The 24,109-nt window shown below is 36.1% G+C and overlaps 2 protein-coding genes across 8 annotated transcripts in view; one reads left to right on the top strand and one right to left on the bottom strand.

Moving 5' to 3' along the window:
* The window catches only part of RALGPS2 (Ral GEF with PH domain and SH3 binding motif 2), a 119,586-nt gene that overhangs the window by 64,733 nt on the left and 30,744 nt on the right, over nt 1-24,109 (top strand). For all 5 annotated transcript variants that reach the window (XM_065674101.1, XM_065674100.1, XM_065674099.1 and 2 more), the window contains exons 9-10: nt 21,841-21,978; nt 22,861-22,951. In XM_065674101.1, coding sequence (XP_065530173.1) covers nt 21,841-21,978; nt 22,861-22,951 — 229 coding nt within the window. The remainder of the gene's footprint in view (nt 1-21,840; nt 21,979-22,860; nt 22,952-24,109) is intronic.
* ANGPTL1 (angiopoietin like 1) lies at nt 97-19,269 on the bottom strand. 3 transcript variants are annotated; one of them, XM_065674097.1, is made up of 6 exons: nt 19,193-19,203; nt 18,882-19,084; nt 11,325-12,182; nt 6,369-6,562; nt 3,612-3,882; nt 97-2,592 (listed from the first exon to the last, which is right to left on the bottom strand). In XM_065674097.1, the coding sequence occupies exons 3-6, from the start codon at nt 12,148-12,150 to the stop codon at nt 2,405-2,407; spliced, it is 1,479 nt and encodes a 492-aa protein (XP_065530169.1). In that variant the 5' UTR covers nt 12,151-12,182; nt 18,882-19,084; nt 19,193-19,203; the 3' UTR covers nt 97-2,404. The 3 variants fall into 3 exon arrangements, with proteins under 3 accessions (XP_065530169.1, XP_065530168.1, XP_065530166.1); XM_065674096.1 differs by having other exon boundaries at nt 18,882-19,269; XM_065674094.1 differs by lacking the exons at nt 18,882-19,084; nt 19,193-19,203 and adding an exon at nt 18,361-18,437.

Here is a 24,109-nt window from a genome sequence, read left to right as displayed (position 1 = left end):
CCAGCCTGAAAAGGAGATATTAGGCTTTCCCTTCTTGTAATCTTAAATCAGCAACATAAAGTCTTCTCTTTCAATAGCACAGCATGTGTATTTGTGGATTTATTTTGTAATAATGTTTAGCTAACATCATCCTACAGCTTTAAATTGGGGAAGACTCAACTTTTTACATGTCGAATATATAAGATTTAATTTAAAGGCTGAGTGCAAGCTAATTTTACTTTTGGGTTTCTGTAAATTACACCTTTCACTGACTGTGCTGAATAAACAACCACTGTTTTTGTAGCAGGCAAGAGATCCTTGTGGTAAAATAAGATCTCTTCCAAGGAGAGGAAATCTGTCGGTTGAATGAACTAAAGCTGTCAGAAGTGTTCATTAAAGGAATGTTTTGGAGGGCATTTTCAGCTTTTAAATTTACCTGAACTACTTTTCTGTCCAGCTACCATAGAAAGAAAAGAACGGATTATAAATAGTCTGAATTTTAAGCATTTGCAATTAAAAAGTATGTTTAGAACACTCAATGAGGTCTGTACAATATTTGTAACAAACAAATATTCCTTATATAAAGAGCAATTTCATCATTATCATCATTTATGTCAGATAAAATTCTTGATATTTGGGAATGGAATATACTGGGACTAATTTCCCACCTACTCAACCACCCCTGCAGCCCCAATTAAATATTGGTGAGAGTTGTTGGCTTTGATCTCCGACCAAAGATTTACCTGCAACCCTTGCATCCCCGTATTATCAGTGAAGCTTTATCTTCTCCAGGGAATGTGTTTTGAAAGCAGAATGCTATTTTCTCTCCTCTGAATTACAAATGAGATTTTTGCATTGCTATTGATATCAACTAATTTACCATCACAATAATATTATTCTTTCAGCTATTAGGGTTTCTCATGTTAAATAGGGGAGAAGCTCTTTAAAATCCTAAAGGCACATGCAAGGTGCCAAACAAATACATTGGTTACAGTTCAGAACAGCATATTTAGGTTTTGTGTAATATCAAATTAAATTAGGTAAGCTGTGTGGCTAAGTACAATTATTAAATTTTATATACTAGAAAAAAAGCTTTAGTTTTGGAGACTGGTACCTGAAGCAAACATTTTGTTTCTGGTTTTGGAATTACCTTGTTTTGATGCAGCGTGGTATGACTTCTGTTGGAAAAAGGTTGGAAAGCATTTTCTAATCAATTTCTTTAATTACATATTAATTCCAGTGGAAATTTGACATATAGAAGGTAGAAAATTTAATATACAGAGTATCAAAAGTTTTATATACATATAGAGGAAGGGAAATGTGTGTGTCATAAGAGCAGCCCAAGTTTGGGTGTCAGGAAGAATACACTTGGAGCTGATTTCTAACCTTTGTTTTATTATATTAACAGAGAAAGCTATGTTGGACGGAAGCTGCTAATGTTCAGTGACTTGGTCCTTCTCTTAATTAGTATGTGTGAACACTTGTTCAGACATCAGTCACTCTGAATTGGAGCAGGGGAGGGGTTCTCCCAAGTGTCAAGTCATGTTTTTAATATCAGGACTTTTAATTTTGCTATTCAAGTTCAAAGTATCAAGAAATATTTTTGTTTAATTAAGTTCTTTGAATATTGAGGTTGAAAGTAAAAACAAGTACCAAGCAATTTAGTTGTCTTAAGCTGTTCGGTAATTATATACAATTAATTTTTCTTATGTTAGGAACAATTTGCCTAAGTATTTTATAGAAGGTAGGATATGCAGATCCTAAGGAATTCTCTACATGACTAAGAAATCTTATGTTTAATATTTAGTTCACCATTTCATATTGAAATGGTTATTTGTTGCAAAAATCCCTCTGCTGCCAAACCTAGAATATTTTCAATTTTTGTGTAGCTTCTTGGAGTAAATCTTAGATCTTAGACCAGTAATATGAAGTCAGATTTTCATTGAAAGTAATACCAACATTTTTAAATAAATTGTTAAATAACTAATCAATTTTCACATTAAAGCAAGACAATGCCATTTCACATATTTACATTTAAGGGTTGAGTTAACCTGAAAAAAGCATAAGCTTTTTAAGTGAAAAAGCTTATATCTTGTCATATATCTGGATTTTTTTAACCAGCTTTAATGACTGTTTACATAAAGTATGCTGGACTTGAACAAAGATAAATATGCTTTGCAAGCACAAACGTCTGCTTTTGTGAATGTGTGTTTGAAAAAAACACCATCTGTCACAGTAGAAAAGCTTTCTAAAATAGGAGAGGGGAACACAACAGGGAAAAAAAAAAGACAGGAAAACTGTAGACCTGCGTTTTGCAGGAGCAGATTGTGCAAAATAATGATTAAAAAGTAATATTTTATTTTTCTGGAACTCAAGCACTGAGAAGTTTATACATGATCACTTGAGCACTGTGGGATATTCTTTCTCAGTCTATAGGTCTGATCATCATTTGAACTGCTTTCAAGGAGTAGGAACCTCCCCGGTACTCAGCCCAAAATACTCCATCCTGATACTTGCTCCTGTAGTGGCCTCCTCTGTACCACACCCCATTAAGGTTGGAGTGGGCACACGCATTGTACCACCAGCCGCCTTTGTGAAAATGAGCACAGTTGCCTGTGGGACAAAAAGAGATGGGTGAACTTTAAAGAGGGGAAATGGAGATTAGCAAATGCTTTCATGTTCTGGCTTAGTCTTAGAGGGAACTTTGAAGTACTTTATAACCTGTTGTGGTCATAGCAATTGCTGCTTCTACCTAGACTATAAGTTCTGTTATAACAGCAGCCATTGCCTGGAGAGAGGATTATTGACATCTTCTTTAATGTGTCACCTGAAAACTGAAGAGAACAACTGTAGACTACCAGCAGTGCTTATCCATGAGCTAACATTCAAGGAACTTGGAATATGTACTGTTTAGAAATACTTCAGTGGAAGCGATGTGAGTTGATACAGTCCCAAGCAACACGCAGGGCCACAGTTCCACAAAGAGTTGCTTGTAACTTGTGTATTTACTGTTACAGGCTTGTTTAAGAGTTTGCAAGATTTGTCCCCCTTTATGGTTATTGACAGCTAAAAAACAAAAAAGGCAGCTTGAAGTACTACGCTCCCCAACCTTTCTTTTACTGCTAGGGTTTTAAGAGGAAGGCTGAAGTAAGAGAATTGAAATGAACAAAAAACTATCCTTCAGAGAGAATGAAACAAAGTGATCTGCCCAGTTCTCAAGTACTGGTGCATAACTAAGCCAGTGCACAACTGCAGCTCCTTTTGTGCTGCTCAGAGACTTCAGTTCATGGTGATAAAATAACCTCATTATTATGTGGCCACAGCACTACTCTCAGAGGTCACCTGGACAGATATTCAGACTACAGAGTCACATGCAAGTGATAAGGATGTGTCATTGAGCTGAATAGAAAGCTGGCTCAAGTGTGCTTGCAATGGGGTGATAGAAATTGAATTTTTGAATGGCTCAGAGACTTGCAGGGGCCCTGTCACTCAATTTCTATCGTAATCAATTAGAAGGATCTTTCAATATATCAGAATTTACTTACTTTTTTTTTTGTACTTCATTTTTTAAAGGTGGTATCACAAATGTAATCTATTGTATTCTCTTTTTATATATGTACCAGTTCCCTTACCTGAATACATATCCCTGTCTCTGTCCAGTGTTGTAAATTGCTTTCCGTTATGCCATATCATGGAATCGCCTGCGTTTCCTTGATATGTGCCTAAGCGTAGCCTGTAGAATTCACTTTCAGGTTCCAGGCGGAAACTGCTGTATTCTGCGTAAACCTTCTTGTTGCTCCAGTCCTCTAATTCAATCAGTAGTCTGTAATTATCCTGATTGGTAATCATGTAAATATTTTCTAGTCCCAGCCAGTACTCTCCATCAATGTTTCCAAATCCTTTCTGTGCAAAAGAAAATCAGAAGTGGTGTTAGTTTGGTTTTTTGTTTTTTCTTGTTTGTCAAACACTCATCAGCAGGAGTGTTCCAAACCAGGGGAACTAGGGTACTGAAAAGCTTTTAAACTTCTGAATGTCTGCTCAACCCATGCATTTAAATGCTTTATTTTGCTGCACTTGGCCGTTTATTCAGTTGGACTGCTAGCTGCCTGAGGTACTGCCAGAATCAGTAAAGGGTGGCAAAACTATTTTTTTTTCTGTGATGCCCTCTTTTTAAGGTAAAGGGAGATAGAATAGGGAAGCTGAAACAACAAAATCTTCTTGATAAAGCTAAGAGGATCTGTAAGAATATATGAATAATGAAATTTAAGGGGGTATATTTCCAGGTTGGAAAGGGTATTATGATACCAGCAGTTTCAGTGTTCAAGGTATATGACTTTCTGTTGCCTTTTTAATACAACTACTGCTAGGTTTTTTTACTGTAAATTTAATCACGCAATTCCTCTATGATCTTTACTAGATTTGGAAATATAAAGATGTCTTTCTTTACAAATCATAAACTGACAGTACAGTAGCTGTGAAGTGATACTTCATATCTGCTGTTTCTTGTCCCTGGGTAAACAAGTGTTAGTGTTTGGTGTTGCAGCTAAAGTAGGTACATTATCCACCACAGCAATCTGTTATGCGTCCTAGTCTGTGAGGTCTTCCTACCCTTGTTCTCAGGTCATTGATTATGGAGGACCTACAGTTGATTTCCTGCTTTGAATCACTTTCTGAAGAAGTCTCTGTCTAGTAGATAAACAGTCTAAGCTCCTAATTCAAGCTGCAGTTTCAGGAGTGGCTTGAGCTGATCTAGCAGCATGCTGCTGCCAAAAATGGTAGCAGTTCTTTTGGCCTGGCTCATGGCCACATTTGCAATACTTCCCTTGGGTCAACATTGTATCTGCGCAGCCACACAGAGGTCAGAAAAGAAGCAGAAATGTGGGCATGGGAGACATTTCTGTTGTCAGTGTTGCAGGCTTTATTTTAAAGCCAGTCACAGAGGTGCACCTTCAGGTACTTGAAATTAGGTGAATCTTTGGCCACTGCAATTTAATGGGAAATTTCTCCGGGGGCAAATTTGCCTAAGCTTGAGCAATTATCACCAGTTACACCCTCTTTTACATTTTCTTTGCATTTTGTTGAAAATGTAACGTATAAGGCACTCTGTAACTGCCTCATAACATAAAAAAAAAAAAAAAACAAAAAAACCACAACACAAAAACCAAAAAAAACCCCCAAAAAACCAAAAACAACAAAACAACCAAAAACCAACCCAAACCGCAACCACCTACTTTTCTGAGTAGACTGAATAACTGCTGCTAAATGATTAACATTTGAATCATTACAGTCCAAGAATGCAAAAAGTGAAAATCCTCATTGTAATTTTTTGTCAGTTCCTTTGTATATATTATACTGTTTTAAGATTACCAGTTGAGTTAAAGGTGGCTCAGTTTTCTCTTCAGATAAAATGCACATGGCAATTGCACATCTACTACAAAGCATAGTGAGCGCAACATCATAGGGAAAAACATCTTCTATGTATGAAATCAGTAGGTTTCATACCAACCAAACCCAAGTAGGTTTCGGACTCAACCAAATGGACTTCTAGATTTCCTGTGTAGCATGTGTTCAAGGCCAGGTTGGACAGAGCCTTGGGTGGCATGCTTTAGTGGGAGATGTCCCTGTCCATGGCAGGGGGGGTTGGAACTAGATGATCTTAAGGTCCTTTCCAACCCTAACTATTCTATGGTTCTATGTAATTACTCCAAAGCAGTATGTTTGTCATCCTAGGCATTAGGCCTGCTGGAGCGTAATATCCCATTAACAAATAAGAATGTATTCCCCTTCACTAGCCCTACATCTTCAGATTTCTAACCTAATTTTACAGATAGGAAGTATTTCCATTAATGCTTTATTAGGAACTTTTTCAAGTTGAAGACCTGATCCTGCAAATCTATTAATGTGCTTAAATGTGTAATTCTGCTGGCTGGGACTGCTTATTCATAAGGGAGACAATTCAGTTTTTAAGTACTTACTGTAGGTCTCGGTGTGTTAATAAAAATAATGTGTTTAGTTAGGTCTTTGTAATAAACTACTTCCTGGTCACTGTCTAGAATAACATGTCTCCCCAGTTGTTGGGTTGTGCATTACAAATGCAGGCTATTTAAGACAGTAAGTTTATACAGAGTTCAGTAGTGCATTGAGTGAAAAAGGGTCATTCCCACTGAAACATGTTTGCCCCTGAGGGATGACCACTCTTTTTAGTTACCTTTGTTGATAAAATTAATTTTACTGTCTAACTTAAGCAGCTATTTGCAATTCCTCAGTGTTTATCATTCAGTGCAACAGTTTTTAGTGAAGAATTGCATTTGAAAAGTTTGCATCATCTTGACTGCAATAGATAATGTCAGTGAAATGAAGTAGCTGATTTTCTGCATTGCAGAAGTTACCTTGTAACTGTCCCAGTTCCTGAAGAAGTTGACAGATCCGTCTGTCCTCTTCTGAATAACTGCCCATCCTCCAGGGTCCAGGCTGTTCTCGCACCATAGTTGCATTGGCTCATTGCTATTTTCAGGTTTGATCATATAAATCCCGCTGTTGGAATGCCCAGCTTCCTTGGCTTGTTGGCAATCTTTGAATGGACCTTTTTGAAAGAAATACTGTAAGCATTCAAGCTTGGCTGTGCAGTGGACATAGTTCAAGCGTATTTTGTAATGGTAATGGAAAGTCAGTAATTAAGGTAAAACTACCATGGAAAACAGTGTAAAAAGTTACTGTCTTAGATAAATTGTATATATATAAATAAACATGTCAATATTCCATATATATTTAAACAAAAACTTGATTTTGCTAAACAGGTAATTACTTTGGTTACCAACACGTATTTTTTAACTTCAGCTATGGTGTTCTGTTGTGATCTATACACTGACTTTGATATTTAAGAAGTGCATTATGATTTTCACTATTTTCTCCTTCACCTATCTTCTTCTCTCTTTACCTTTTGTAAAAGGTAAATCTCAATTTATTTCAGTGTGCTCTCATCTGAATAAATGTACATGAATATTAGTGTATCCATTTGAAACTAGTGGAAGTTTAAAATAAACCCAAAACATGAACGACACACATGCACCCTCCCAGTACATAAATAGTTTGAGAGCTGCTGTAAGAAATATTTACTGCCAAAGTCTACAGATGTGGACTTTAGTGTAAGAGTATTCTTATGCTGTATAAAATTTTTGCCTTTATGTACTTACCCAGTTATAGGATCAGCCTGTTAACTGGGGATAGGAATCTTTTAAAAGGTTCATGTGTCATCCTGGTGTGATACGTGTATGTCAATACCAATCAAGCAAATATGCAAGCAATGGAGAAGGACTTTTGAGCAGCTAAAAGGGCTCACATCCTTTTTTTCAGGGCTGTGATTCTACAAAAAAGCTGTTGCTGTTAGCAGTACTGCTTGAAAGCTCTATTTTAGGCCATGTGAGTAGTGGTTTTACAAATACTACTTACAGAAGAGCATCTGGTTAATTTGCAAGAAGCTCACAGCTTACGTATTTCTGAAAATTTTGTCCAGTTTGCCATTCAACTTTTGGTAGTATTTTTATTTTCTACCTTTTAGAAAAGGATTTAGATTCATGTTATCATTACTTCAGTTGATTTAGAGACTGGTTATTTACTAATGAAAAGCAGGGTATGTTCTTATGGCTAGTTAGTGGTCAGCGCCCTAAGTGCTTTGAAAACTCATAGTCGGTAAATCTGAATTTAAATTACCTTGAGCTTTCCTCTCATTTTAGGAGGTTTTCTCAAATCTACTTGGAAGTTTAGAGAAAACTCATCAGTCAGAGACAAAGCTAATGTGCAAAGAAACATAGGAGACAGTTACTGAGTTTATTCTTAAATGCAAAGTAGAGGTTGAGTGAAAGTGATCTTCACTGCAGATTGAGATTGTAAATCATGAAAGTTGCCATTTGGATAAGTGTATAATTACCAGAAATCCAGAAAGTACTTCGTATTAGAGTGCAAAAAGCTTTTGTATCTAATGAAGGTGACTCCTAGGAGATTCTGGCTGAGACAGTGCTACCAGGAACACTGCAGGCATTAAGCCATCCTAAGTACTGCTGCTTACATATACTGTACTGTCAGTATTTATCAATGTTTTTGTCGTTCTTGCAGTGCATGCTGTAGTAGCTTAGGAAAGACTGTAGCTTCGGTATATGGGGGATTTTTCTCTCGCTCACAATTAAAATTTCTATGTAGATTGTGTGCATTGCAAAGTTTGTCCAGTGGATGGATAATTTCCTTGGCTAAGTTGGTTCTCACTCTCTTTCTTTGAACTATGTGAAGTAAATTTGGATGCTGTATAAATGAACAGGGAGGTGGTTCTAGAAGTCCTGTTGTAAGCAATTGCTGCATTAGAAAATGCATAAGCAGGAAAGTAGTGATCTTTGTAATGTTCACTGAATAGTAAGAATAGTTCAGTTAGATCTGCTGTGTATTATTTCACATGATTTCTACTGAAGAGGAATTGAGGGCTCATTTTTCCATGAGATGTCGAAACAGATGTTTGGAGTGATTTTAAATAGCTTTTAAAGCAGTATTGTGCTAGCCTGATTATATAGTACACTTTGATCACTTCTGAGTTTCAGCTGGCATTGAGGTCTCAGGATGCATCTCATCTGCTTTTTGATGCTAGAATTTGAGTATGTGCTTATCACAAGTTAATGTTGGACTAGAGGTAACAGACTTCTGCTCTCAGTGTAAGGAAATCCAAGAAATCAAGTGACTTTCCGTGTATAGCCTCAAGTCACTTTTGAGAAGTTCTTTTGTTATATGTAATTATTTTTAAGTTCATGGTGTAAGAACTAGTCCATTTCTTGTTCAGTGGAAATACTGAGATTTGTGAAGCCGTGTAACATTCTCCACAATGCTGGTATGAGTGGACACTCTGGCTAATGAAAAAAACCATAATTTTTCTGTTGAAAATAGTTACCTATGCAAGGAATAAGCATCTCATGCATATCTAGTCTTTTGTAACAGTCTGTGTAAACTCTTAAGTTGCTGAGACAGAAATTGGAGATTCTCTGAGAAGATCTGTTAAATATTACATGTTTAAAATTGTGGATTTGACTTACGATTTAGTACAGATCATATTCTATTGTAAATTACAAGAGAAGGATAGTGATTAAATATTTTAAGTTGGAACCTTAATAAAATGGTGCCTGAATCTTCTTTAAGATGCCAAATGTTACCTTGAGCAGATGATATAGAAGCTTTGCTTATTTAAAGCTTCATACAGAGAATTTTTGGGGCAATAATAGAGGCAAATTCCAAAATAAAATGGGGCACATAAAAAAAAACCCACAACACATTGTTAACAGGGAGGTATTAGCAGCAAAGGGCTGTGTGTAAATTTCAAGTAATTTGTCTACTTAAAGCTACTTTTTGCAATGTAGTGGCAGTAAAAATTTGGGGACGCTGGCTATTGTTCGAAGGACTAAGAATTGTGAAAATGATAATTCACAGGAGCATTATTCTTCCTCAGTTTCTAGAGCCAGTTGTTTATGCTGTCATAACCAAGCCTGACAGATCTATTTCTAAATAGGGCTGTTTGGTTTTCATTGGTCTTATTTGAACTCTTTATAAATTTTAAATAGTCACCATCTTTTAACTGTAAAATTAATTTTTCTGTGACATAGACAGTTTTGGTTCTGTGCACCATTAAATGTGCTTACCTTAATTTAAAAAATCAAGGATAATAACTGGGCTTTGTGTTGCAAGTTAGAAGCTTTGGTTTTGATGACTGCTGTATCAGCTGTAGCAATTCTGAACCCTCATTTCCCCAGAGAAAAAACACTTAAACTTCAAACTTTGGAATCTAGTAATAAATAAAGGAAGTTGAATAATGTTAAAAGAGATTGCCTAATTTTTTTTTTATGTTCCTTTACAAAAACTGTTTCAAACTCTGAACTTTTGCAGGTAAAAGGGATAGTGAAAACCATGGTAGACAATTTGGAGGAAAATAGTGTTGTTGCTTCATTTTGTATGTGCAGCAGATATATATTGAGGGAGAAAAAGGTTCATTTATACAAAACCTTGAAACATGGTTTTATGGGAAACAGGAAGTTGCTGGGTTTTTAAGGATTACAGTTTTGCTGTTTGACCAGACGTTAACATAATGCCTTTCTATTAGCTGTTTCTTTTGTGTCATGATATGTGATTTAAATTCTCGTGATATCTGGCATGTTACTTGAGTTTGTGCCGGAATTTTTTGTAGACCCTGAATGAAAGTAGTTGTTCTTTGCATCAGCAGCTACTTTGTTGTAATGCTGTAGAACAGTCCCAAGTAAAAATTTATAATAGTTTTAAGAACCAAGCTGAACTTCCAGCTGTGACTAAAGGCAATTTGAAAGCAAAAAAGCCAACCCAAACCCAGCACACATACACACACCCCCCCCCCCCAAACCCTTTTGCTGTTCAAGCTAACAGAAGCCAAAAGCAAACACTTGAACAGATGTCTGAGAAAAACGTATTTTTCTGAATCCTTAATTTTTTAAATTGCAATTGTGTTGAAATTTTAATAGAGTAAAAATCATGATCGATTTAAGGGCATCTCAGAGGTAGTTAAATTTCATCACTAGTTTTGTTTCCTTTTTTAACCTGAAGAATGACACATGAAGATGGGACACAATCTCCTGAGTGTATTTTTGTAATATTTATGGTATTAGTTTAACTTGCCATCCTCTACTGACATCAAATTACTGGCAATGTAGTTATTTAAATTTTCAAAGTTGAGTGCAGTTATCCTTTCAGACTTATCTAAGAGACCTATTGCACAGTTGTGTTGGTGGAATTAGATGTTAATTTCAAACAGCTCAGAATAGGAGGAGTAAAATCCTTCTAGCAAGATTAACTTGTGGCAAATGTATATGTGTAAGTATAAAGGACAACTACTCTAAAATTACTTCCTTTATTTAAGATGAGATGCTTTATCTTATTCACCATTGCCAGTTACTTCATCATGTAGCTAATAGGCATCTTCAAAGAAACAGGGATAAATACTAGAAAGTATGAAAGTGTATGCTAATATAGAATTTTAATTCCCATAACTGAAACCCAGCTGAAGACAGAAACAAGAATACTTTGTGACTCAGAAGCGTAAATTCTTCAGATTGAATTTGTGAGTATCAACTACTTCAACAAATTCATCTTACGCAGCTATATCTTAACTAGTAGACTGTTTGTCAAACTAAAGCTTTCCTTGAGGCAGGGGGAGAAAATCAGAATCGGGAGCAAGGGCTAGCTGTGTCAGATACTTTTTAAATTCTGCATTCCATTTCTATATCCAGGACAGCATGCCTCTGAAATAGAGAAATCTTAGGTTACGTAAATAGTGATAGGTAACTCACCCTCATTTATTAAAGCCAGTGGTGGGACTCTGAAAGGACTCTTTGTAGGAGAAGTAGCTGGATCAGGCGGTGGTCTTACATCTCTGTCTCTAGGGTAACCTGGGTCTCGCTGTATCTCATTACCTCCCAGAAGAATGGGAGTGTATGGCTGGCTGTTAGGAATGTGCTGTGGCACAACTTGAACAAGAGGTGGAGACCCATGGGTGTCCTGTCGCGAGAAGATTCGCAAGCACTGCTCTTCTAGCAGGGAGATGGTCACAGACTGATTATTTACAAGATCAGTCAGTGCTGCATATTTTACCTCAAGCTCCTTGTATTTTGTTGCCATCTTCAACATTTCTGTTGTAACATTAAGGACTTTGTTTTCCAGTTGGGAAAGCTCAAGTGAGTTATCACGTTTTCGAATAATCTCATGCAAGAGTTGCATATAGAGTTGGGTGACCCGAGAGTTCATGTTACGACTTTCCTTCCTCAGTAATTTTACTTCATTCACAATGTTTCCATCCACATCCACTACCAATTGCAAAATGTCAATCTCCCGCTTTTGCTTGGACAGCACATCCTTCAAGTTCTCTATGTCCATTCTTGTGACTTCATCTTTTCTGTTACCAGTACCTGGTCCATTAGTATTCACACAAATTGGCCCTGTGATTTTTTGTTCTGGGACCAAGAATGTGTAACCACATTTCTTCCCTTCTTCTCCACTGTCTGCTGCACGAGGGTGCCTCCGCTGAGATGTTTTATTTGGCGTAGATTGTTCTGTACAGCGCCCAATAGACAACAGCAGGAACAGTAGTACACCCAAAGTCCATTTAAATATCTTCATTTTAAAGCAAGTATGACGACTGTCAGAAGAGACTATTGAACAGATAAAAACCAAAATTATTAAATAACTAAAGTTCCTGTACTGCTTAAGCTGCCTAAACTGATGGGTTTGCCATGCTTACATGTATATAGACAGGTCTTTGCAATCTGTTTCTTGGAGTTAGAGTCCATTAGATTAGCTTCAAAGAATAGCTCTCTTTTAAACAGCAAACCCTAAAATTTTGGTACTGGATTTAGTAGAGAAGTTGTTGCAATGGATAAATTTTCAGAAACAATGTTCTGCTTATAGTCAGTATTATGCTTTCATTATAAATTCGACTGCAATTAAATGCACAAGGTTATAGAACATATAAAGTGCTCTCAGAATATCTTCATGAAAGAGAAGTAGAAAGACAGTAATAGTATTTTCAAAAATATATAAATATGGGAATTTATATAAGCCTTTCTGGTCCTCTTTTGACTTTATATGTACATATAGATGTATAATTTGTTAAATACTGTCTACATACCTATTCATACATACACGTTTTTCAAATTTATACATGGACTTAGTAGACTTGAAAAATACACACGTACCTAGCACTACTTTTGAACATTAATGTTAGGCAGGAGGTTAGTGTAAAATGTCTTTAAATGGTGCAAAATTACGTATTCATGTAACTTAAAATTTGTAGGGAATGCCTATAACACTGTTTGCTCTGCATGTATTCCTACTTAGTTGCCTTTTGAGATGAACATTTAAAATTGTTGTCACACTATTTTTGTATCTGTGAGAGTATTTTTATCCAAATAACACTGAAGTATCAGGTCTGTTATCACTATAAATATGATACTGAAGTGTTTTTAAGAAAATAATGTATTTCTTCTAACTTTGTGTAAAAAATAAAAAAAATAAAAAAAATTGCAGTGATAAAGATCCAAGAATGATTTTAGAGACCTGTTTTTTAGCTTTATTTGCTAAATATTAGATATGATGACCAAAGTACCTAATGAGAAAGAAAAAAAAAAAACCACCCAAAAAGCACCAAACAAAAACCATCCAACCAACCAAAAAACCACAAACCCTGATTTTGCATATTTTATTTGCTTTGTCAAGCAGATTTCTGCTCTTATCTCAGCCACTGATCTTGCTTTCCTTTCCAGACTACTGTTAGCAGGCCTAGGAGACCTTGTACAGTGGCCTTTGTATAGTTACAAAAAGAAGAAAAGTGAAACCAGAGAAAGTTAGTTTTCATGTTGTTCCTGCCAAGTTCAAGTGCATTTGGCAATCCTGAAACAGTCACCCTGAAAGAGAAGCAGACCTATAACGCTTCCTTTGCGTTCACATTTATAAATGATATGGTGACTTTTATGTCAAGTCACTTCTCCCACTTACTGGCTTTAATGTTATTGCTTCTAATGATGTCTTCTCAACCTTAGAGTCTCTTTTTTTGGCTTCAAAGCATACTGTGCATGCAGTCAGGAATTATATCTAGTGATCTTGATCAAATGTTGCCTGAAAGATAACTTTCTGGCTGTTGTATCTCAAACCCTACTTCTGGGAGGTTAAGAAAACACTTGTTTTTAACACATACTGAATATCATTTCTCACCCTGTATAATTGGAGAGGATACATTAAAAATGTCGATAGAATTTGTATTTCTACAGTCACTTCTGTGTGGTTTTGTTTTATTGTTAGCATGTAGTAGCATGTATTTTGGTGTCTACTAGTAATTTTATTTTATTTTTTATTTTCCCAGAAACAGGGGATGGTTAAAAGCTCTGTTACTATTTCTCAGCTGAAAGTGGAAGTCCTGGCTTTGGTTTTGGAGTTTTTTTGATTTTGGGGTTTTTTTTTGTTGGTTTTTTTTTTTTAAGTAGGAGAAAGTATCACTTTTCTTCAGAACTGTGTATTTTTCTTTTGTAATTTCTTATCTTTTAAAATACTAATCACTTGAGCTATGTTCAGAGTAGGAAGTTCATTAGGTTAAATTTCAACATGAATCCTGGTAAGTACATGGAAAACAGGTCTGTGTGGTTTCTAACTTGATAAGGATGAGCTGAGCTAATTGTCTGAAGTTGATATTTCTTCACCTAAATTATTTTTCAGTATTCTTACGTTCAGTGTTTGCAGATGCAGAAAAGTGACGTCATGGCATATGGTTAAGTTTGAAGCCATAATACAAGTCTAGTATTTTACTATTTTCACAGTACGTATCAGCTACTTCATAGTCCAAAAAAGTGAATAACAGTCTAGTTTTTGATAGTTTTTAAGGACCCTACACAGTTAATTAAATAATGAATGGCTGGCATTTTCCCACAGCAGCACATTATTCCTTTGAAATACATTAAAACTAAATGAAAAATTTTGCAGTGCTGCCCACTTTCTGGCCATGTATTCTGCTGCAGTCTGCTTTCTGGATTTTTTTAAATATTTTATGTGTTGATTTTGAACTTTTACACTTATGTATTAAAGTTGGAAGTTCTGTATCTCTGTATGTGCCATAAAATTAATAAGGTTCAACATAGCATAACCAAATGCGACAGCTGCGTAAGAACATGCTGTAGAACTTTGAAATAATTTAAATGTTTTAAACTGAGACATTCAAATAAGCAGGGATGGGTTCCTTCTGAGTGTCTACCTGGGAAGGGAACATGTATGCTACCATGGAAATTTTTGATGTTAAAAGAATTAAACATCTTATGATGTTGTTTGGTATGTTTGAGCAGCTTACTGCCTAGCTTGTTATACAAGAATAGGTTCTGAGGAAGATATTTACCTGGAGTTTTAATCAGCTTAGAAGGAAATGAAAGTACTGTTCAAAAAATTTCCTGATGTTCTGGGCAAGCAGCTTAAAAAAATATAAACTGTTTATCCAAAATATTACAGAATGATAGCCTAATATGTGAGACCTAAAAGTGACAAATATTTGGGTTGGGGAATAGCACAAGGTGTTTTAATCCAATGCATTATGTCACATATGGCCAGGTTTATATGTTTGGGTTGTGTCTTAACTGTAACAAGCTAAAGTGATTGAGACTCAAGGATTAGTTTAGACAGAACCACAGTCTCAAACCCTTAATGCAAATCTAGAGTTGCTTGTAGTGAGTGGGGCTGCTTAAATGCCTGAATGCAGACCTGGGAAAATAAGCAAGGGAGATTGTGATTATAGATACTATAGCTTTAAAATAATTATTTAACTCTTTATGAACTGTCATGGGTTTAAAATTAGAATAGATTGTCACTGCACTTGATTCTGTCGTGTTTCTGTTACCCAGTTTTAGGTCTCAGATTTCTGTAGAAGTTGCATTATGTCTGTTCTGGCATGCTGTTCTTTTGTTGCTTGTGCAGGAGGAAATGTGCAACTTGTCATAGCTATGCAGACTTCAGCATCTTGTCAGAAATACTCAGAGCTGTAGATAAGACTTCAATACCTTTTTACATTTTAATACCATTCCTTTTCTTCTGGTTTCTTTCTTCTTCCAGACTGATCCCCATGAAAACACAAAACAAAAAAAACACCCCCCAAAAAAAAGGAGAAAACCCAACCCAACTTTGTTTCTAAAATTAGTCTTTATTACTTCTGAAAGTGTTTAAAGGAACAAAATTCCAATTTAAAATAGCAAAATAAACTAATAACTTCTAGTTTTGTCTTTCACCGAAAACTGCTATGACATGGGCTGTGTTACCCCCAAACATATTGTATCACTTAATTATTTTGGTTGCAGGGATGAGGAAGTGTGGAAGCTATTAAATATTTGAAAGTTTTATATTTTCTACACAGCAAACTATTTGTTCTTTATTGTATACTGTGACTCTCGCATTCCTGAAAATGTAGAATTTGGAGACCCACAACATACTAGAATCTGTTCTTTCAGAGCTGACAAAGATGAGGCAGTATAGGTTGTTGTAACTGAATATGATGGAAGTGCTGCAAGTAAATGTGAATCCCTTTGTATGGAAAGCATGTCTTTGTATATAGTTACATATCTTTATTCAGGACATTAACTCAAAGAATATAGTCAAATGATATATACCAACAGTGCCTTGTATTATAAACCTCCGTTTATGAACATGTAAAGGAGGAGAAGCAAACAGGGTTTTTTAAGAAAGTAGACTAATACTGAGAAAGATCCTCTGAACATGATACCAGTTAATCTGAAAGCTCTGTTATTGATGTTGGGCAAACTTCATTTTCTGTTAACTGTGTCTAAGCAGCTAAAAATCAATGGAACCATCTATGTTTCCCTATCTCTATACAGAATAAGTGGAGATTTTTGTGGGCTTAGCTTAAAACTGGGTCCTTAACGTTAGAAGTAACACTGATGTGGGCAAAACACTCTTATTGTAGGAGAAACGTTCACGTGGATTTTTGATATACAGTGTACTTCAGTAAGTTACTTTTCCCTGTATAATCAAGTGTTTTTTTCCAGCAAGTCACTCTATCTTTGCTGAAATAACAGGATTACTTCTATTGTATTGACTGGGATCCAGGAATAGTATGTTCTTGGTTTTTGTTAGATACATGATATATTGAGTCACAGAATTCTGCTTCTTTGAGATTACAAGAATCTGATTCCTTCTAGGAAAGCAATCTAAACATCTTCAGGGGCTTTTGAAGTAGCCATTAAAAATATGTCACATTTTAGAATTAGGTGTGCTTAGAAATTCTCTGTAGAAAAGATTTGTGAATCTTGACATACTACATATTCTGAAAACATAGAAAAATACCATAGCATTCCCAGCTTTTTGGTGAAGGTTTTTTTTATTTGAGGGTTCCTTTATATTTGTTTGCAGCCATTGTATGTGTTTGCACCATTTTAACAGGCAGGTACAATGCAGTGTTGCATTTTGCATCCAGAAATGTGTTATTTAGGGGCTTCAGAAATCTCTGTAAATCATACTGAGGACATTAAGCATCTAGTGATGTTTGTTATAGGAAATTTTTACTTAATTTATTGGTATATAAAGTTTAAGGACCCAGACTATTATGGCATGTTACGAAAAAACAAACGAAGCCCAGTAAAACAATAATTAAGACCCGATAAAGCAATGTAGTTACTGGCAAAAGTTTAAAAGTTCAGAATTTCCATTCTTTGAAGTAAATTCCTGTAAAACTTGGCATTAAAAATAGCATATTTTTACATCATCCTTTAGGTCATTCTTATGGCAACACCATAATATTAGTATTGTGTTACTTGTTTTAAGATAAGCATTTCAAAATTCAAACTCTAAAGTTAGAAGACAGGGAAGGAGAGAGAGTTAAAACTTTGCACACAGACAGTTTATTGCTTTAAAATTGACTCAGCTGTTTTCATGTGAGAAAGATTTGGGAATTGTTCTGAGCTGCATAAATCAAAACCTTGGCTAATCATGAATGGAGACTGGTGTCCAAGGCATACTATGTAGGCTTCAAATGGGATTTTTTTTGTTGTTGTTGTTGTTGTTGTTTAGATTGTTCTTTTTAATGTGTAAAGAAGCACAAAAAGATACTAAGAAAAAGTGCTCAAGAACTTGGAAAAGATACATCTTTCTTGTTTGTCAAGACTGTCTCAGACTTAGCAACTAAATTATGTCTGCTTTCTGTAACACTTTGTCTCTTCTTTTAGTACCACCCCTTCATTCTCGCTTAATGTGTCAGACATTTCTGAGAGTTTGTTAACACAAATTTGTAACTTTAATTATTTTCTGTTGTTCTGGATTATTTACCATGTTTTAATTTCCAAGGCAGCATGAATAAAGGCAAAAAGTAGGAGATTAAGTATTAGCAGTTCTGGGTTTTTTTGTCTGTACTTTTGTCTTCCATTTGTAAACAATATTTTTGTTTAATCCTTGATAAGCTACTGCATCCTTTCCATTTTCTCCCCCCTGTACCCTAAAGAACTGTAACAAAACCCTCTATTTTCCACTTAATATAGTGTTGCCTTTTATGTTGCATTTCATGTTTAAGAAATGAATCGTCATTTAGAAACAAACTGTTGTTCAAGTGAGGTATAATTAACTTCACCATAGTTCCGCAAAATGTTAAAGGGAGGGATTAGTGCCTGTGCCTGTTGTAGCGATATTTTTTGATTTTCAGCTGCATGATTGTTTCTGCTGCAAACTTGGTTATATTCTAAATCAACATAGGACTGCTTTTTTGATTGGTTGTACAACTCAGACTACTTGTATTGCTCAGAAGTATCATAAATAAAAATTTAGTGGAAATGATATGCAATGATTGCTACTTACAGATGTGCATTGATTTACTTGAGACTTTTTACAGTGGTTTTATTGAGGTATCCATTTTCTAGTTCTAGTAATGCTAGGTCTGTGCTCTGGTGTTGGGTGAAATCCAGCTTCCCTGAAATCGATAGGATTTTTGGCTTTACTTTCTGGTAGGATTAGAATTTCACATTAATATGTTCACAATACCCACATTACATGCTTAGCAAAAGAATATGGTAGTATTAATTTTCTGTAACATTAGATATCAAAATCTGTGGAAGGTTTACAGCTAAACAACTGCAATTTGTTCATTCTTACAGCTGGAGTGATTTAGTCTCTGCTGTTATGCAGAGTCCTTTAATTCTTTCCAAGTTTCTGAAGTCTACCAAATGCCACGAAAGTGAGTTTTGTATTTTAGTTGTCAGGCTTTTCTCAGGCTGAGAGAGATATGTTTCTTCACATAGTTGTATGTTGAAGGAGATGTAGGTAGAATTCACAAACAGCTCAAAATTAAACTTGCAAGTAAGAATAACTTTAAAACTTACCAAGAAAAAAAGGCTTCCAGCTGTTTTGCTTCTGTGGTGGATGGAAAATCCAGAGGCCAAGTTGCTTTTTCGTCCTATATTACCCGATGCTGTGGATTGTTAATCTGCAGTTGGAGTTGAAAACTGCTTTTGTCTTCCTCTGTTAGATCCAAGCTGTACTGAGGAATTGAGTTTCTCCATACAGTAACCAAGCTAACTAATCACTAAAAATAAAAAAAAAAAAAAAAGAAAGGAAAAAGTAATGTTCCAGTATGTGTTATTCCAGATGAGAGAAAGAAATGACTTCTGAAACTGCAGTGTTTTACTCTCACATGCAGGAGTGCGCTAACCAGCTACAGCTGACCCAGATTCCATATACATCACTTCTGGACAGTGTTTTTTTTAAACAAGCACACACTCAACTTAGACGTTCGGCCCACATATGATGTCACCGCCAACACACTGAGAGCAGGAGAAACTCCTCCTTCGGATTTCCTATCCATACCCTCCAGAAGAGGAGGGGGTAGGGAGGCTGAGAAGCTCTGAACAAGGAAAGATTGTTTGCCCGTAGAAGGGAGGGTACCATATGGCAACAGACTGTGCTAGAGTTCAGCAGGCAATTACAAATCAAACATTTTTACTACACTGCCTAAAGATGCCTTTCAAGTTATTACAGTACTGGGCTTCATTTAGAAGAAAGATTCTTTCAGGCTGATGAAACTCTATTTGTGTTGCTGGGAATAAAAGGGGCAGCCTGGCTGGATACAACAGGAAAAATGAACCATTTATAGTCTAGAAGAATGTTCAACAGAATGTCGCATTCAATTCTTGATGTTCACTTAATAAGAAACAGTTCCAGTTGTTAAATGCATGAAGTCTCCATACATGTGGAAAATGTTAAAACTGTGTGTGATGATTTTGGGTAGGTATCAGAATATTTGATAACATCTGACTGGTGTTAGAAGTAGCAAAAGCCACAGAGATTAGGCTCTGGGAGGAACGCTGAGTTCTGTCAATAGTCAGCCAGCACTTAAGTGTGTTTTTGTTTGATTTGACTGATATTTTTGCTTTCTTTACAAAGGATATGAAAATTACATTTGGAAGGGAACTATCCTCCTATGCTTTCAAAATTACTTTGGACTTCACAGAAATGCATCAAATAAATATAGACAACAGCTTTCTACAGAAGAGTTCTTGATGTAGCTAAAAGAACAAAAATCAGTGCTTAATTGAGCAAGTTATTTAGAAAGATAATCCTACAAATACGTTGGCTTACAAAATCCTGCATAATATTGCAGGTGCCTCCTCACAATGAATTTCCTTAATTACAATTAGTAAGCATAATTTACTTTCTGTAAAACTTGAGTAGGTTTGGGTTTTTTTAAAGTCTGTTTGGACAAGAAAATTAGGTTTGGGACAGCTTATGCAGTCTAGGTAGCGTAGCAATCGAATGTGACTATCTGATGTTTCTGATTATTCTTTTTATTTTTTAAATAAACTGATTCTAGCAGAACAGAAAAATGAGAAATGTAGTTCTATATCAGATCATGTGTAATACCTTTTTATTCACTTTTTTTTGTATGTCACCTTTCAACCACAAGTATTTTAATTTGTTTCTGTGTGTGCACACGCGTGTGTATGTGTTGGTTTTGGAGCAATGCCCAGAATTTCCCAGCTCACATTTGAGAACTGTACTGGTTAGGTGCTATACAAACACAACTGCAGTTCTTGTGAGGTTGTATTAATAGTCTTCCACCTGTAAAGTTAAACTTCTTGTTATGACTTCGGTTATACAAGGCTGAGAGGTGAAGCAGCATATAATTTTAGAAATTCCCTGTTATTGAAATTAGTTTCTTAAAAATCTTAAAGTTTTCTTTGTTGTTGTTGGGGTTTTTTTATTATTTTTTTAATACATTGTGGAAGATGCAGGGGATGAAGAGCAATTCCTTTTAATAGCAGAGTTGGTCAGGATATGTTTTGTTTAGCTGAGACAAAAATTATTGGTCTTTCGGTGAATTTCAAGAAATTGAGTTGCATTTGGGTTTGAAATAAACAATTTGACTACAGCATTAGTATGTAAGGAGGAGTTTCCTTTCGACATGATCAAAGGATTGAAAGAGTGGTATGGTTAGACAGTGGTGATAGGGAAGAAAGCAGATAGAAGACTTGAAGAGGCTTATCTATAAGGCTGTTGGATCTTTAGAGCTGCAGGATTTGTACTGCATCTCGATGAGTGTGCTTTTTGCCTAGTTAATTTTTTGCATGTTGCTGCAAGTTGAGTTTAAGTTCCTATTCAGCTTGAGGGATTATCGAGAATACAAATTTTCCTGCTGTTATTGATTGAATTGGAGGGATGAAATAGTAGAGTTCCTAAAATCTTCAGCAATTCTGATGGTGTATTTTAGCATTGTGTGTTTAGTATGCTTCATATTTGTCAAAGTAATAATTAATTGGTTATATAGCAGAAGATCTGCTTCATGAATAGTTGATCATGGCCTCGCAATTACTGTTAGATTTAGAAATAATTACACTGCCAGAGACAGAGTCAGCAAGTACATGCTGAGTGTGATGCAGGAAGAAAGGGTCCTCTCTGCCTCCCACTGTGACTAGTCATGCAGAGAATGAAAACTTGCATACAGAAACCTAGCTGTACTTTACACCCTCAGTATCTGCAAATACAGCTGAGACAAGTCTGAAAAAACTAAGGACTGAGTGATTGAGGAGAATGCAAATTCAATCCCAGACGTGGGTGGCAAGGTGATGCACTTTCCTGTAGGTCCAAGCATTATTACTGTTTGAGGTCTGAAGGCTCTCAGATCTCAAAATCATTTTTCAGGTAAATAGAGAACACTTTTCTGAAGCAGTGCTGTTGTCAACCTACATGAGCATTCGTCAGTGAAAGCAGCAGTTCTTCAAAATATTGTTTGTGAGGCTTTTTTCCGCTAAATGCAAGACACTAAAGCTTTTCATTCTTATTCAGGTATTTACCTGTCAGACTTGACATACATTGACTCTGCCTACCCATCAACGGGGAGCATTCTGGAAAGCGAACAAAGAACAAATTTAATGAACAACATTCTTCGAATTATCTCAGACTTACAGCAGTCGTGTGAATACGGTAAGTTAGTATGTAAATATCGCAATATTAAAGAGAACAACTTCAAACACTTTATTGTTTTCTGTAATGCAGTGTAAGTAAGGCCCAACCCATTTGAATGCCGTTCATGCTCTCCCTCATTCTCTCAGTCCAAAAGTCTTAAGTTTGTTCTGGTATTGCTGGTTACGACAGAGCGTCAGTGTGAGGGAACAGAATAAAATTACCCTTCTGTTACATCACACACATTCTTGCAGTACATATTTTCTGATGAAAATGTGGAATGTGTTGTTCTTAACAGCAGTTTTACGTCATTAACTTGTATCCCTGTGTTTCGTGATCTTATGACTCTGAATTCTAAAAATAGTAGGATTGCTTTTGGAGTATTACTTTTACTGGAGATAACAAAATATGATCAGCTTGTCTTTTGGACATTTATAGTTCTGTTCATAAATCAGATAATATATTTTTCCTTCAAAGGTGGTCTCCTCACAGTTGTTTTTTAGTAAGCCTGTATTTGTGATGGTGGACTGTGAATTAGCACAGGACTGCAGATTCACTAAAAGCTCAATATAATGATAACGTGGCCCGTGAAAGAGTCCTCAGATAGAACCCTTCAGGTTCCAGGTTTGGGCCTTTAGTTTGGCCAAAGACACGCTCTCACTTTTCCCTTACATATGCTGTCTTAAGTAGAGCAGCTCAAGGGAGATACATACCTGGCTTTATGGATGTCAGCTCAATGCATGAGAATTGCTGTGAAAAATTGCAGCATCAGTGGGGACTGTAGTTTGTATCTCCATCTCACATAAAAAAGCAAGAGATCTGATTCTGTTTAAATAGTTTCTGGAAAATAACTGTGCTTACCAATGAATGGGACAGTGGTAATGAATGTCATATGTTCTCCAGATATTCCTCTGTTGCCTCATGTCCAAAAATATTTGAACTCAGTTCAGTACATAGAAGAACTACAAAAGTTTGTAGAAGATGACAATTACAAGTAAGTATGAAATGCTGTAACTGACTGTAGCTCATTATAAAGTAACTTTTGTAACACAAAGGCTGTCATTTTTAAGATTGCACTTGTACCAGGGGATTATGTGTCTCAGATGCACCAGCTGCAAATAGGGAGGTTACAGCAGGGTCCTGTGCTCAAGACAGTTTTCAGCATGCTGGATGGCATATCTCCTTCCTTTTCTATGCCTGACTGCCTCAAGCCCTGGCTTTCAGGTCTGTTTGCTCTGTTGATTTGATCTGCGGATCTCTTTCAGTGTTCACTAATGAAGACTGCGTACTTCCAGCTCACATGTAACTCTCTTCAGTCAGTAAGATGGATCCTGTGATTGGAGATAGCTTGGGTCATTTCTCATCATAATAAAGTCATCTGTGTGTTCCAGTCCCAAGTCGTTACCGAGGGTGACTTAAGGCTTTCACTTTCATATGTATTTTGCTTTCATTTTATGGTTTTTCTCCTTGATTGGGTTATACAGTGTTAGTAAAACGTAAGCACTTGATTTCCGAGAGGCGAATTACTGTCCATCTGTGTCCCTACCCCATTCCTTCCAGGATACCACCCAAAAAAGAGGTTTCTGCTTCCTTAATTAGAAGATTATTACTGCATTAAGTGATTTGGCATCCAGCAAAACTGGGAGATGTAAATCTCTGGCAAGAGACAGGAACAAGCCCTGAGGATAGGAAAAAAAACCAAAAAAGTCTATTGCATATGAAGAAAGTTTTTGTTCATTGGCTGATCTGCTTGAGGAGGTTCCCCACCTATTCCCATCCTGCCTGCCTGGGAAGTGTGTCACCTCACTTGTGTTTAATTGGTTGCTTGTGTAGCTACGTTCAAATGGTGGGAGGGCTATGCACACTAGAGGAACAGATAGGTTTTACCATTTAATAGCCCTACCTTGAATTTACAAAAAAGCAGCAAAATGGGGACCTTTTAGTTTCTGTCAAAGAAAGTTAACAAGGGCTCAGACACTGAGCTTCCCTTCTAAGATTTGTAAATTTTTCTCTGCATGTACATATGCAAGCATCCAGCTTTACCTTTTTGCTAAAATGTTCTGTACCCTGATTTTTGGGAGGGAGAGGAGCTGTCAGATTCCAAACTTTTTCTCCCCAAAATTAAGTGGATGGTTTTCCCAAATCACTAATT

This window comes from Lathamus discolor, chromosome 3 (assembly GCF_037157495.1).
Source record: "Lathamus discolor isolate bLatDis1 chromosome 3, bLatDis1.hap1, whole genome shotgun sequence".
NCBI lineage: Eukaryota > Metazoa > Chordata > Aves > Psittaciformes > Psittacidae > Lathamus > Lathamus discolor.
The sequence above is the reverse complement of the archived record's forward strand: the minus strand, read 5'-3'. Positions and strand labels throughout refer to the sequence as shown.